Raw genomic sequence first — 12,362 nt, 5'->3', positions numbered from 1 at the left:
TTATGAGCTAAAAGTGGAAAAAATGCTGTTATCATTTAATAACATTTTGATATTGCATTGACTCTGGGCATCTTGTTTCAAGAGCATTAACACAGAAAGCTTTCGTCATTTAGGTATAAAGCAAAAGAAATCTGAGAGATGAAGGCGACCCAGTCCACAATCGTGCGTAGACAGAAGGCAGCTGCTGCTGCAGGCCGCAGTGCTAGCAGAGTCAACTTCAAAAAGGCCAACGATTTCTGATAATTCTTCCTGTCCTTGATGCAAAGATAAAGGAGTATCTCAGTCCACTCTCAGGTGCTATACCAAAATACCAGAGGCTGAGGACATTATGAAGAAAAATGCCCTGTTTTTAGCTCACAGCTTTGGAGGCCAAAAATCCAAGGCGGGACTGTTCCACCTGTTTGGCCTCTGATGGAAGCCTCACAGTGGATGGTGGATGGCAGCATACTTGTGGGAGCACATTTAGAAGAGTTCACGTGGCAGCCTTGGCTTGCTCTTTTGATAACAACTTACTCTTGTGGGAATTGATCAGAACCCCAAGACAACTGCTTGAATCCCTTCCCAAGCTGGCATCAGTGACCTGCTTACCTTGCACTGGACCCCATCCCTGGGAGGTTCCAACACCTCCCACCACCACTGCACTGCAGACCAAGCTTCCAACACATGAACCTTTGGGGGACACTCAAACCATAACCAGACCAAGCAAGGAGACGTCACTATGAAATAATAGGAAGGAGATAAGTGAGATTTTCAAAAGCCATTCAAGCAATGTGTAGTGTGAAACATGCTGTCGGGCGCATCTAGAGGAACATTTTAGAAAGGTGTTGCAGTCCAACCAGAGTAGAAACTGATCCCTGTATTTTAAGTTACAGATTAGCCATTCTGCGACTTCTGGGAAGGTCTTTTCTAGTGCTTAGAATTGTTCGACGTTAGCCATTGTTGACTCAGGAGGAAAATATGACTTTGAGTGAAAACTTTGCCTTTTTTTTTTTAATGTGTGGGGCTAAATTAAGTTTAAGAAAAAATGTTTCAGAGTAAAATTTAGCCAATTGTTACAAGCATCAGAAGTGAAAAGGTCATTTCTTGAAGTTGTACACATTGATGGTAACTTACATAGAATTGTAATGAAAGGGCCCACACAGCGGCTCACTAGGCTAATCCTCCGCCTGCGGCACCCGCACCCCGAGGTTCTAGTCCCAGTTCGGGTGCCGGATTCTGTCCCGGTTGTTCCTCTTCCAGTCCAGCTCTCTGCTGTGGCCCTGGAAGGCAGTGGAGGATGGCCCAAGTGCTTGGGCCCTGCACCTGCATGGGAGACCAGGAGGAAGTACCCGGCTCCTGGCTTCGGATTGGTGCAGCAGCCATTTGGGGGGTGAACCAACGGAAAAAGGAAGACCTCTCTCTGTCTTTCTCTCTCTCTCACTAACTCTGCCTGTCAGAAAAAAAAAAAAAAAAAAAAAAAACGAATTGTAATGAAAGGAAAAGTCCATACATTCTGTTCCAGTCACAGCTACTCTGCTGTCCTTCGACTGAATATAGGGCCAAAGATTAAATGTCACGCATTAAAAAAAATCAAGTGGCACTGAGCTTGTAATGTATATTTTATTTTGCACAAGCTTGCATATATACTGCACATACATTCAGTTTAAGAGAAGATGGAAGGCACACAAGGCAATTGGACTACTGTATCCTTTAAGTGGTACAAAGCAAAAGGTCAAAGTTTGGAGAGTATACAAAAGCTTAAAACACACAAAGTAAAACCCCTTCCCGCCCTCCCCACAACAACCTTTTTTTTTCTTGTTCTAAAATTTAGTAGCTGCCAAACTAAATTGTTTACTTTTACTTTAAAATCAATTGTCTACTGCACCTTTTTATTTTCTTTTTAATATGGACAGGGAGTCTCATTTTTTATCATATCAATTAATATTACAGTACATCCTTGGTAATACAAAATTGTACACCTTCATCAAATAAATTAGGATAAATTAAACCAATAAATTATGCAAAGTCTTCAGAACAATAGACAACAACAAAAATCCACAATTGAAATTGCCTCTAGCTAAAAAAAAAATCAAAAATTGACTTTATCAGTTCAGTTATTGTACTATATTCAAATCAAAGGGTCTTTATTACAAAAAAAGAGCTTCATAATGCTATTTACAACATATTGCTAAATAATATAAAGGCAGTGTTTTATCACGGTTTATACTATATACATATGAGAAATGGCTGGGACAATATTGGGGGAAGCCACAACCTTTGATTCTCCTAGGTAGTGCTGAGACCAGCCCCAAATACTTGTGTTTCTAGTCCTAAATTTGAAGTGATAATATACAATTTTAAAATGCTTTCTCCCCCTGTGTGGAGGAATTGAATATTTAAAAAATACAGAATGTATACATTTTCACAAAAGGCCAGCCTGTCAGCCTTTTCCGCTATGCTTGTGCCTTTTAGGGGGTGTCAGATTTGAGAGGGCTCAGTAGAAAGGACTCCAAGTCCAGACGCTTCCACATTCTGTTATATTCTTGGAAGGAGAATTATAAGAAGATACAAAGGTTAAATACCAGTTTTGATCCCAGCTCTGAAAATGAGCGTTTTATAGATGGTTTACAACCAACAGATCTACAGAAAACAAAACTGCATTTCCTTCAACATAACATTTAAGTGCAATACAGGAACTGCTTCCTCATAGAAACCAGTTACATTTTTTCAGGGGAGCTTTTTGAAAACAATGCTTTCTTGTAATTTGCAAACACAGAGCTTGTACCAGAAGGAAACATTTGTACTATTCACATCAATGAATACTCTATAATATACATGGCAAAGAGATGTCGCACTGTCCTTTTCTGTGCACTGCCTCTTTCAGGGGAGTCTGTAAACCATGTCTTCTTTGATGGATTGATGATTGCTTCTGGGGATAGCTTAGTTTTAAAGTCCCCAAGTCTTTAGCTCTATGACTTAACATTAATGTGTGTGTGTGTGTGTGTGTGTGTGTGTGAAGGGGTGGGGGTTACTTACTAAATGTCTTCATGTACATAGAAAAGAAATTTCATAAATTTACAGAAACTGCATTACCCTTGCCCTTGACATCTGATAAAAGAAACTGTTATCTTTTAAAAGGAGAGAGCAGGATTTTCAAGAATGCTTTCAACTGTCTATACGGTCACTGTAGTGTTCCTAATAAATTCAACAGATGTTGTGAGAATGTAGTTATTTATTAAAATCTCATGTCTTACGTAACAACAGCCATGAGGTTAAATATTTACATTGCTTTATAAAAGTTCCCCTCTTGTTTTAGTGTTTCTGTTTTACTTTTTGTTGTTGTTGTTGTTTTAAGTGTTTTTTTTTTTGAAATGATATTCACCCACATCCCTAGTACAGTAACAAAGATTCTGCAAACATAAAACACTTGAATTAAATAATACGCGGAGGCACAAAGCAAACATCAGGAATATGTGGGTGAACATTTACTTTGATAATTACTGCATTCTAACATCTTCCGTGTGTTTTACCTTTTAATGTGAAACGTCCTTATTAAACAGCCAGAGATACAGTAAGAATTAAATGTTTGTTGTTGCAAATAGAACATTCTTTTCACAAAACATAACAAATGTCTAAAATAGGTTCTTAAATCTAGATAGGAAAAGGTAAGCTTTCCACTTCACACGCATATATATGTATATTTTTACATGTGTGTATATGTGTGTCTGTGTTTTTATGTTTACACACCTGCACACATATACATAGCACATGGTATGAAATATTGCTTCTATACTACTTTTCATTAGGCTAAGAAAACACAAGATTTGCACCACGGTTACAAAAAATTGGCTTCTACAAGAATTTTCAAAACTCGAATGCTGCTCAAACAATTGAGGAAAAAATAATTTGCGGTATCAAACTGTTCTAAAAAGTCTCTTCTTCAAAAACGTATTCTCCTGCTTTGTTTTAAAAAGACACAAAATATGCATAGCTATCAACATTATGTCAAACAGCCAGAAAAAAAAAAGTCTAGTGTTTATTGCAGCTGTAGTAATTGGAAATAAAGTCAAAAACATGAAACCAAAAGCCACAGAAGGCACAAGAACAATTGTACTTGTGGGAAAAAACTGGTATTTTGAAGGATTTTTAAAAATCCTCCCGCTGGTGCTGTTAGGTGTAGGCACAGACTATAACCTCAAGTGTATATGCAAAAAAATAATTCAGGGTTAGCAGAAAATAAGTGGTAATGTGGTATTTCAACATGGACTTTAGACTTTTTTTCCCTATGTAAACTCCCTCACCCTTCACCCTCCCACCATAGAAAGTTACCTTTCTCCCAAGAAGCCAATTTTCATGTGGTGAGAGTTGGAGCTAAAATTTGAAATCTGGAGGGTTTTTCTTTTTTTTGGAATCTGTTAAATAGGCATTTTGAAAGACAGGCTTTTGTCACATTCCAATGCCCTGGGAGGCACAAGAATTTGTGACTGTAAAAGGGGAAAAACCTGATAGCAAAGTGATCAAGCTGTATTTTCAGGACAAAGAGGTAAGTTTGTCCTTATGCTGTAATTTCCACTTTGAAATAATTTCTATGCCTCAGTGAACATCGAGAGGATATTCTCAGTAGGTAAGCGCATCAACATTGAGTTGTGAACGCATCCTTCTGCTTAATTTGTCTATCAATGAGAAAGGCAGGGGAAAGTAATACTAAAAGTCCAAATAAGTTTGGAATCAATAATGAACTTGCCGCAGATCAAGAAGGGACCTAGCAATCTGTCTACATAGGTGAATACACTACAGCTTGGCCTTTAGCCTTGCAAAGGGCAACAAAAGGTTGATATGAATTACACGAAACAGCAAAGACCCAGTGGTGTGCTGATGTGAACAGTGAATGTCATAGTCTTCCCAAGGAAGTGAGTCAAGAGTGTGAGCAGGATTGTGATTCCCTCCCGACTTTGTGCTGATTGGACTTTTTTTTTTTTTGCTCCAACATAAGGATGATTTAAACTTTTTTTTTTTTTTTTTTTTTTTTTAAGCCAGTCAGAAAATTCCCAAGCTGAATCTGTGGCCACCTTGAAGGAGCCTGGGGCTGGGGTGTGTGTGGCCATAGGGGCAGAGTGCAGCATTTGATGCACCAGCCCACATGGCTGTATGTTCTGTCCACACTGCGAGGGCCTGCTATACTCCTGGGCAATGTAGGGCAACAGTTTCATTTAAAGTCAGCAGGTTTTAAGGCGTTGTGCTGACAATAATTATGTTCATACATTCCCGTCCATCAGCAGAATTTATAAATGATGTGAAATTACAGCAATCGGGTTAGCTAGTCAGTCACATGGGTCAACTTGCATTCTCCAAAGTCAAATGTAATTTTATAAAAAATTAAGGGAGAATGGTATTTATGTTCTATCTGTTTTAAATACCAGATTTGTTTCCGTGTCGTTTGAGAAGGTGTATATCAAATTACCTAAGGGTCAAAAGGGACCTGGAAAACACTGTGAGAATGAACAATGAATTCTTACTGCATCTGCACACAAAAATCCTTCTAAGAAAACAAGCGTGGATGCCAGACAAATCTTTAAATGCAAGAATCCAACATTGTACATCATTGAAAAAACTAGGAAAGAAAGGAAAAAGAGGAGAACCATTGAAGAAAGCATAAAATAGCAGCTAGCCTTCTTGTGTGTGCAGAAATTGTGTCTTTTGGGTGAACCCCACACTTTCCTATGCTATTCACTCTTCTCACATTTTCGTCAATGCTCGCTTCTGGAGTAGAAGAGGCATTAGCAATTGCTTTTCAGTGTTATACCTAAAATGAGGAAACATGGAATTAGACTGTTTGCCACCACTTTGCATACACAGGAGAGTGCAGTGGGATTGCAAATGAGAACAGGGCACTGGCCTATGTGCTCTTCAGAGGTGAAGACCATATCAGCTAACAGCTATTGATAAATTTCTAGCGTAGGCAGGAAGTTTATGGTCATGTTGGAATTTCTTTTTTCCCTTACTGTAGAAAGATATTTAGAAAATGGTGCTTTAGGGGAAAAAAGCACTATGAAACAGAAATAAGATTTCTTTGAAGCATATAAACACAGTTGAGCAAAGAGCAAGTTTTTAAACTTATTTACCTTTTAATATCTGACGCAAAATAAATAGAAAGTGTTACCAAGTTATAGAGTTTTTCCTCCAGGAAGAATGATATAAGCTCACTCATTAGGAAGAAGAATCTGTGAAATTTAGAGCGGTCACTGGAAAACCACATATGAATTTCCAGTCTCCTCTTCAAAGAGTCAGTTTTGTGCAAAACTGCTTTGCTGCCATAAGAAAATGGTACTAAGTTGGGGTGTCTGCCATTCCTCTTAGGAAAGGCTTGACAGTTAGGGATTTTTTTTCTTTTTCTTTTGGCATCGTGTGGTACTTTGGAAAAGTGAGCTGCTCATTTGTCACTGGCCTGAGCTCTAAATACATAAGAAAAAGCTGCTTACTGAGTTTAAAACCAAACAAAAGATTTAAATGTATGAAGTGAGTTCATTGAGTTTTTAGACCTTGTTAGCAGTAGAAACAAGAGACACATCACTATCTGTACAGTTGTGCTGTGTCACAGGCTTCCCTCAGTGGACCACCATTTGCAATGAGCCGTCCATTCAGCAGGTGCACCATTAACAGTCGTCCCTCCTTGCTAATATCGACTTTACACATGCCAACATTCCTTTTCCCTGAAAATTAACCCTATTTTAAGTCTCCAAATGTTAAGGGCCTTGGGTAAAAGTAAACTAAAGGCGGAAGGAAAATAACCATCCCCTTACAATGGAAAACAAAAGGAAATGAGAGAAAGGATGATAAGGAAGAATTACCAGCTGATTTCATAACATATCCATGCCTCCCATACACATAGAAATCAAAATCTAGACACACAGAACTCGGACATCCAAAGGGGACTGCTACTATTCATACATTCAGAAAGAGTTGTTGAAATTTCTACTCATGAAGCAGCTCTTGTAGGCAGTTCGGGGATTTGAAAATCTCAGGGACTTCACTATCCAGCTTGCAGATGACCTTGTATATGGCCTTCTTCCAGGAAGGATCAACATCTTTGCCTGCGATAATGGCATTGAAAAACTCCCGTAATGTGATCTGCGCAACTTCCAGGAATCTCTCTGGAACCTGCTGATACAAGGAGACAATGGCATTAATAAAGTTTTCAGTTTCAAGACTACAGTTCTTCAAAGGAAACTGAGCTAAGTTCATTCTTTCAGAAAGGGGCTTACATGGCACCTGCATTTTCTAAAAATGGCCGGCCTCTATTCTCTTATGTAAAGTCGTTATATATAGTAGCATTGTAATGTGGGGTGGACAGCTTTGTGGAGTTTTAGAAAGACACTTGTGCAAAGGATACATGCAGACCTATTGAAAAACTAGATTTTCATTGTGAATATTAGTGTAGAAAAAGGGAATGTGACCGTGGGTCTCCTCACTTCATCCCATAGGTGCATTCCAGAAGAAAAGCTCCAAGTAACTTTCCAGAATTTGAATCAGATTTCTTTCTGATTTCCTTTATGAATGCAAAATGTGTTCTCAGAATAGACTAATGATTAATTGGGCTTCTATATAAACAAAAATCGCACTTGGAATGAAGAAAGTCTTCTAAAACCTCATTTTCCTGTTTGTATCAAGAGGGTTGTTGACTCAAATGGCAAATGAGCCCTATGAAGTGCTCTACATACATAAAGGAGTAAAGTCACAAAGTATCAGATTTAAAATGAATCCTAAAATACTGCAGCAGAAACTACTTAACCTTGACATTAGAATCGCTCCTTATGAGTAATTTACACAGCTGATAATAATAATAAAGCTAATGTTTATTGAGTGCTTACTATGTATGTGTCAGGCACTGTGTAATGTACTAATCGCGAATGAGGCCATTCAATTCTCCCAACATCTCTATGCAGTGCTTTTATCCTAATTATACAATGAGAAAACTGAGGCCCAGACAGATCAAGGGAATTGTTCAAGGTCATTACATTCCAAGAGAAACATTCCCAAAATATTCTTTTGTAGAATTCCTATTTGTTAAGCCTTTTCTTCCATAGCAACTAATGCGTGTGTATGTGTGTGTGTGTGTGTATTTATTCTCTTAACTGTTTATTTAATAGTCTGACCCCTTGGTTAAGGGAATGGAGGAGTTATCAATAGGCTTATTTCATATGTGTAAATTACTAATGGCATGGTTTATCTTTCCCCACACCAACGTAATCGATTCATGGTATGATTTTACCAATTCCTAATCTTTCAAGTATACATTGACACTCAGTGGATTTCTTTTATGGGGGACTGTGCATTAGTAATGTTTTATTTTCACATTAAAGCGCAAACATGGGGGAATATAAATGTACTGTGGTCACACACACACACACGTAGAGCTGTCCACACATACATAAGACAGGAGAGAGTTTCACCTGAGCTCAGACATGGCACCGGAGCACACGGGAGGTACTACCATGTCGAACATGTGCACTCCCCTTTCCCCACCTTTACTCAGCTGGTGCAATGGACCTTTTTATAATGACATTAACTTGTAAACAAAACTGGAACAATCTCCAAACATCCCTGGTTTTCACATTTAAAGCTGGACAAAGGAGCTCATGCCTCCAAATGGCAAGCCAACTGCCTTTTCTAGAGAAATGTAATTCCCAGGAAAAAATAAAAGGGCCCCTATATGGGGCCGATCAGATTCTAGAAAAAGTGAGAATTTTGAGCAGCCCCCTTCTAAAGACATTTACACTGGCCCTGTGTCAGGGCACAGTTCCAATGCTGCTTGCAAAGTCATCCAAAGTGCCACCTCATCCCCCCCTGGATGTGCAAACCACCATCCCCTGCTGAGAATTCATCTGGATGGCCACAGGCTTTTGGTGATTCCCCCCCAAATCTCCTGTACATATGCATGTAAGTGAGGCTTTGTTGGAGGAGAGCTTAGCCCTCACATTCACCTTGTACCTAATAAAACGTCATTATGCAGTCTTTTTGAATACTCTCCCCCCCTCCTCCCAAAGATAATCCCTCACATTTTATCAAATGGCATTACTGAGAGGGGGAATCTGGCTAGAGAACAGTTAGGCAGTGCAACTACCCACTCTAACTACTTGGTTTGGGAGCTGTTAGCCAAATGCTACAGAAACATAATCATACGCATTTATTAAAATAAACATTTCAAGAAGCGTCATTTCACTGGCCATTGGCAACAGAGCCTCAGCGAAAATCTATGCTGCTTGAATACAGCTTGTGATGTAGTCTGGTGTGCCACGGAGCCTGGAGGGATGAAGAGCAGGGGCAGCTATACCAGAAGTAGCCAGGGAAAGCTGGAAGCTCCGCCCAGCCCCAGGGACCCCACAGGAGGTGGGGAGCCAGGAGCAAAGAGAGGAGACCTTGTCTAGATGGTCAGAGGAGGGCCATGCACCCAGAGTAGCATCGCTGCCAGGGATTTGTCTGGGAACAATTCAGGGTGACTCCCCTGGAGGCCTTGTGCTGCCCCCACCTCACTCTTCTTGTCGTTCACCATGTGTGTTAATGGTGGTTACTGCCTTGTGTCCTATTTCATTCAGTTCTGGGGGTAGTAATCAGAGGATGTCCTGGAACATTTTTTCATAATTTTGTCATTTAACTTCTCACCTACTTTACATCTCCTTTCAATGATCTTATCTTAAGGTGTCTTTAGAGAAGGAGCTGTAGGTTCTTTTCTGAGCACCCCCCACAGTGCTTTGCAGAGTTATGTTGATAGCTTGTAACAAGGCTGGGCTGCCATTGGGATGCCTGCATCCCCTGTCAATGCTGGTTGAGTCCTGGCTACTCTGCTTCCATTCTAGGTTCCTGCTAATGTTGCCTGGGTGGCAGCAGATGAAGGCCCAAATACTTGGGTCTCTGCCACCCATGTAGGAGGCCCCAGATAGAGTTCCAGGCCCCTGGCTTTGGACTGCCCCAGCCCTGGCTGTTCTGGGCATTTGGAGAGTGAACCAGCGAATGAAAGATTTATCTTTCTCTCTTTCTCTTACCGTGTGTGTGTGTGTGTGTGTGTGTGACTTTGCCTTTCAAATGAAACCTTAAAAAGCAGCAATAAAAGAGAACAGAATTTAAAAAATTGGAATAGATCTCAGAAATCCTCATTTTATATAGATGAAGATGCAATCCTATAAGATGAAGAAATTGGGAGAGACTCACGTAAAATGTGTTTTTCTATCAAACCATGCTGTATCGCTTTGAATGCTTTTTCAGCATTTTGACTCATAGGAGGTATCCAAACCTTGAGAAGCTGTCATCAAGAAAAACCAGTGAGGAGCTAACAACTACAGAATATATGGGAATGGTAGAGAAGATCTCTAGGAGGGACTCTGGTTATGGGTTTAAGTCTGGGAAACAGATGGATTCTTTAGGAACAAATGAAATGGCTTGCTAACTTATTGCTTATTCTGAGGTGATACTCACACCATGGACTGAGGGTCTCCTTGAGACCCCCTGACACTGAAACCACAGAAGTTTTTGGTGGCTCCAGGGATGTAGTATTGGGCAATTTCTGATCTCTGAGATGATGACCACAAATTCCATCCACAGGTAGACATGTCACCCACCCAAAAAGGGACCCTCACCACTCTTAGAAAACTTTCTCCACACCCACTCATGAGAGTAGGGGGTCACTTTCTGATGCTTGCTTTTAGGAGGGGCATCTTAGAATTTGAGCTTAGGGGCAGGATGATGCCACCCCCCCCCCCCGCTTTTTTTTTTTTTTTTGCACTTCTTCACACCTAATGGCTTTCCAATCACTAATAAACATCTGCAGAAAATCCCTCAGTGACAAGTAATCCCTTATCTAGGTTTCTTTTAATAGAACCCAGCAATCTGCAGAATGAACCCTAGAGTATGCATCTCCTCAGCATCAGGTGGCAACAGTCAATCAAGGCGCTGGAATGCAAGACAATGCAGGCTGCTGGGGGGGGGGGGGGGGGAGAAGGCCAAGCCTTTGGACATGCCACAGGGAAAAACAAAAGGCTTCCAAAGTCTCTGGCTCCAGCTCCGAGGCTATTGTGGGAGCTGCTGTGCTGAGCATTCTTCAGGAGAGGAGAGTGGAAACTTTGATAAAAAGGCATCCCAATATAGGAACCTTACCCCAAATGGTCTTGCCTTCATATTTGGAGGAGAATGTAATTGTGATGAGGTTCTTGAATACACTCATAAATTTGAAGGGGTCTGGCTATCAGCATCGACTGATTTCATGACAATTGTTTGGACTTGAGTCTCCTCCAAGCAAACGAGGGCCTTGCGAGCGTCCATGGAGTGGGGAAAACAGGAGGGTGCTACGAAGGCTGCTACACTGCATGCACACAGAGTGTGTTGGGTGGGTGTGTGTTTTGCTGTTCCTTTTTTTTTTTTTTTTTTATCAGAATGAGTGGCAAAGACACATTTTCCCCCTGTCTTCCTCCTCCTCTTCCCAGTTGCTTTACCTTCAAGGATGATTTGTTTTATTAAACTGACTGTCCCTAGCCTCTGCAGTACATAATAAAAGCCTGACATAGCAGGCTGCCGCCTTCTGTGTCCTGCAGATACTCATCATAAGTGTCAGGACATACCAAGGTTAGCGGTCACTGGAAGTGTGCTCGCTGGCCCAAACCTTGCCAAACGCTCTTGGCAGCTGAATGAATGTCACAGAGAATAGAAGGGGAATTACAAAGGTTAAAAAGAAGACAGCCTCTCCTATTTTCTGGAAACAGAGACGCTGATTTTTCACACCTCTGAAACATCCTGAAGCTCATTCAGCAGCCTCTTGCGGGGGACCTTAACCTTGCCCCTTGCACGGGTCTCCATGGACACCCCTCCATCCTCCAGCCCCTTTTAAAAATTGGTCCACTGGCCTCATTTCATCAGTGCAATGATCTTCACTGAAATGGTCTGGAAACAAACCAGGCATGGACCTCTCTCCCTAGCCCCTCCCCAACAAGCAGAGGCTCAAAGAGCCTATGGAGTTGATCAATAGATTACAGTCTTATCAAGAGAGATCATCTTTGCACTTCATCTTGGAAGCTAATTCCCACCTCCCCACCCCCCAAACTGACTTCAAGGAAGAAATGGAAAAGCACACATAGGTACAGGCAGGATTGGCTCAGGGATGGCCAAGTCAAATTCCCGCCTAGTATTTTGGTGGATTAATTTGTGTGTAGGTTTTCTTTCCTCCTCTCCTCCATTTTTTTTAATACTATAAAAGGGCAATAAAATGCTGACTGTAAGAAGACAATGTCAAGGAGAAAAGGGTACTGGTATTTTGGATACTCTTCACTGCTCGCCTTGGAGAGAGTTATTCTTGTCACAAACCCTTTTGTCTGCATCTGCTGACTGCTTGCCTGTAG

At 40.8% G+C, this 12,362-nt stretch overlaps 1 protein-coding gene and 1 long non-coding RNA gene across 7 annotated transcripts in view; one reads left to right on the top strand and one right to left on the bottom strand.

Moving 5' to 3' along the window:
- Positions 1-12,362, top strand: part of LOC103350973 (uncharacterized) — a 265,690-nt gene that overhangs the window by 234,929 nt on the left and 18,399 nt on the right. The window lies entirely within an intron of this gene.
- The window catches only part of PROX1 (prospero homeobox 1), a 52,433-nt gene continuing 41,656 nt past the window's right edge, over positions 1,586-12,362 (bottom strand). For 3 of the 5 annotated variants that reach the window (XM_017347783.4, XM_089312184.1, XM_089312185.1), the window contains one exon: positions 1,586-7,140. In XM_017347783.4, coding sequence (XP_017203272.1) covers positions 6,952-7,140 — 189 coding nt within the window. In that variant the 3' untranslated portion in view covers positions 1,586-6,951. The remainder of the gene's footprint in view (positions 7,141-12,362) is intronic. The other 2 variants (XM_002717513.6, XM_017347786.4) reach the window with 1 other exon arrangement.

Source organism: Oryctolagus cuniculus, chromosome 13 (assembly GCF_051225735.1).
Source record: "Oryctolagus cuniculus isolate XC-2025 breed Fujian yellow rabbit chromosome 13, ASM5122573v1, whole genome shotgun sequence".
NCBI classification, from domain to species: Eukaryota; Metazoa; Chordata; class Mammalia; order Lagomorpha; family Leporidae; genus Oryctolagus; species Oryctolagus cuniculus.
Note: the sequence above shows the minus strand (reverse complement) of the source record. Positions and strands in the feature narration are given on the sequence as shown.